This window comes from Ipomoea triloba, chromosome 11 (genome assembly GCF_003576645.1).
Source record: "Ipomoea triloba cultivar NCNSP0323 chromosome 11, ASM357664v1".
In the NCBI taxonomy this organism is placed as follows: Eukaryota; Viridiplantae; Streptophyta; class Magnoliopsida; order Solanales; family Convolvulaceae; genus Ipomoea; species Ipomoea triloba.
Genome location: NC_044926.1, coordinates 10,795,807 through 10,798,687, shown reverse-complemented (window position 1 = coordinate 10,798,687; position 2,881 = coordinate 10,795,807). Strand labels below are relative to the sequence as shown.

The following is a 2,881-nucleotide window of genomic DNA, read 5'->3' as shown; positions in this document are numbered from 1 at the left end:
ATTTAATTCATTATATTCATCAATTTATGTATTTATTTTTATTATAATAATTTACAAGTTAAAAATTATTTAGTTACTATTAATTTATAACTATTATAAATTATAATTTATAGCTTTAGTTTAATATAAATAAATATTATTATATCATTAACATATTATATGAAATAATTTTGTAATATAGATTGAAAAAAAAATGCAATTTCAAAAATTTCAACCCAACAAAAAGAAATGATTTTCTAACTTTTAGGCAGACCAAAAATTAAAATATTTTGTTTTAAAATGGATCTTTTAATTGCATGAAATCTTTATTAAAATATCTTTGCCAATAAAGAAAATGGTCAATCATTGAAATTTATAGTCTTCCAATTGCCATATGTCCAATTATTTATCCTGGAGAGTCATCATTTCACAATTCAAAAATTTGTGTCATACCGTTTCACTGTGAGATGGGTAGGGTTGAGATGAAAATATAATACTTATACGTACAAGTGTAATACTAATTATGAATAAAGTGTTTATTACTTATATGGAAAAATGTAATATTTTAAGGGAAAAATGATATACTTTTACATTTTGATTTAAAAGTATTACTATATACATTTTTTCCACAAAAATATTATATTATTCTTTATAAGGGACACTTGCCAATATTAAAATGCAATAGTATCCCAATTCCCAACCGCGTGGTAAATGCTGGAGGAGCAAAATTTTATACTCTCTCAACCCTACTCCATAATTTCAACCAATACTGTCAAATTATAGGTCCTACCTCCTTTGGTTTTTATTTTCGTTTTCTTGTGAAGACACATAAGAGAGTATAATAATTGAAAATAAAAGTGGGTGTATGTGTAGTCCAACTCTTCCCCATATGTCCAATTATTTATCATGTAAACAATGCATGTCTGTTGATTTCTTCATGACCTTAGCTCAGTAGCCTTTCTACCCATCTCTCATCATAATCTCTTCCCATCCACATGGCAACCGCAACCCAATCCTCTCCTCCCTTCACGAATGCTACCCATGAAGATGAAAAGTGTTCCAAGGAATCTCACGAAACAAATATTCCAGACAAACTTGTCTCTGAGTTGCCCAGAGAGAGAGGATGGCTAACTGAACACATTCATTTGTACAATGGGTTTTGGTACCCACCACGGGTCATCCACGGCCTCCTAGCCCTCCAACAACACTTCAAACCACACCCCAATGATGTCCACTTAGCCAGTTACCCCAAATCTGGAACCACTTGGCTCAAGGCTCTTCTCTTCAGCATTGTGAACCGGGGAGAATATACCCATAATGCTCTCCAACAACAACCTTTGCTCACCTCAAACCCTCACGAATTGGTCCCCTGGTTAGAGACTTACGCCTCAACTAACCCCACAAATCCCCGCCCAGACTCTTCCTTGTTCCACACCCACCTAGGCTACCCAACGTTGCCACAACAGATCCAAACCTCCCCCTGTCGGATCGTGTACGTGTTTCGTGACCCCAAGGATGTTTTGGTGTCTTGCTGGCACTTCCTCGCTAATCTAAGACCCAAACACTTCCCTCCCATCTCTCTCCAAGACGCTTTCGACCAATTCTCGCGCGGCGCCTCGCCTTTCGGGCCCTACTGGGATCACGTCACCGGCTACTTCAAAGCCGGTGTCCAATCCCCCGACAAAGTGTTGTTCGTGAGGTACGAGGATTTGAAGACAGAAACTGTAGTCCACGTGAAACGGGTGGCCGAGTTCCTCGGCCACCCTTTCTCGGCGGAGGAAGAGAAGGAAGGGGTGGTGCGGAAAATCGTAGATTTGTGTAGCTTCGAGAAATTGAGCAATTTGGAAGTGAACAAAACCGGTTCGCACCGTGAAACCACTTCGGTGATTAAGAACAGCGTGTATTTCAGAAAAGGCGAGATTGGGGATTCGAAGAACCACCTTTCGGGAAAAATGATGGAGATTCTCGACCAAATCACTGAGGAGAAATTCAAAGATCTCGGCCTGGTGGTTTCAAAACTCAATGATTCACGTTGATGAACAAAAATGGTCACGTGATTTTAAGGGTTATTTAATTTCCTTCTTAATCTATAAGTTATTAGTATTTTAATTTTTGGTCTTTTAATAAAATGAGGATCAGATTGAGTATTAAAAATGTTGCACTTATATTTTTCATTAGAATTAGCTTTGGTTTTATATGTGTTACGGATCCATTCGTCTTGTACTAGAACTTGCTGAGTTCTTTAATTTTCACCATTTGTGTCAGTAGCAGTTGATGTAGGGGTGCTTGAAAATATTGTGTAATAATTGTAATTTTTTTTAGATTCAGATTTTTGAAGTTACTTTAAATAATTAAGATATGAATAGTCTGCTCATATTGCCTAATTTTCACCATTTGTGTCGCATCGTAGTATGGGCAGCCCATTCAATCACTTGTCTTTGTACTTTGATGGATTCTCCCCTCATTGTATTCACTCAATGATTAATTAATTTTGTTCCTTCAAAAAGAATTAAAATATGAATAATGTTATTTTCTCATCGTAAGTTCATCTGATCTCATAATGTGATATTAGAACTCTTTATCTTCATGGAATCGGAATATCAATGAATTGGTTGATTTTACACAAGTAAAAAAAATCTATTTAACAATCAAATAATGATAATTTTGGTCAATCATATATTGATGATGATACATCAACAGGTGAATTTTAAGAGAAAAAAAGTTAAATACATGAGTTATGATTGAGATTTAATTGATGAAGTGATGAAAACAAAAACCAAAGTTCAATAAGGTTATGTTGCTCTTTCAATAAATCCATCAATGTATATTACTTTTCTCTTCCAAGAAACTTGAATATATATCTTGAATATATATCTTGCTTACAAATAGAGTTATAAATTTT

At 34.9% G+C, this 2,881-nt stretch overlaps 1 protein-coding gene across 1 annotated transcript; it reads left to right on the top strand.

Annotated features, from left to right (window-relative positions):
* Window positions 1-864: 864 nt before the first annotated feature.
* LOC115997194 (flavonol 3-sulfotransferase-like) lies at window positions 865-2,334 on the top strand. Its single transcript, XM_031236703.1, has one exon. It carries the CDS (start codon window positions 975-977, stop codon window positions 2,013-2,015), a length of 1,041 nt encoding a protein of 346 aa, XP_031092563.1. The 5' UTR covers window positions 865-974; the 3' UTR covers window positions 2,016-2,334.
* The last annotated feature ends 547 nt before the right edge of the window (window positions 2,335-2,881 follow it).

Coding starts and splice junctions, on each gene's coding strand:
- LOC115997194 (XM_031236703.1), top strand. CDS start 975: ATGGCAACCGCAACCCAATCCTCTCCTCCCTTCACGAATGCTACCCAT.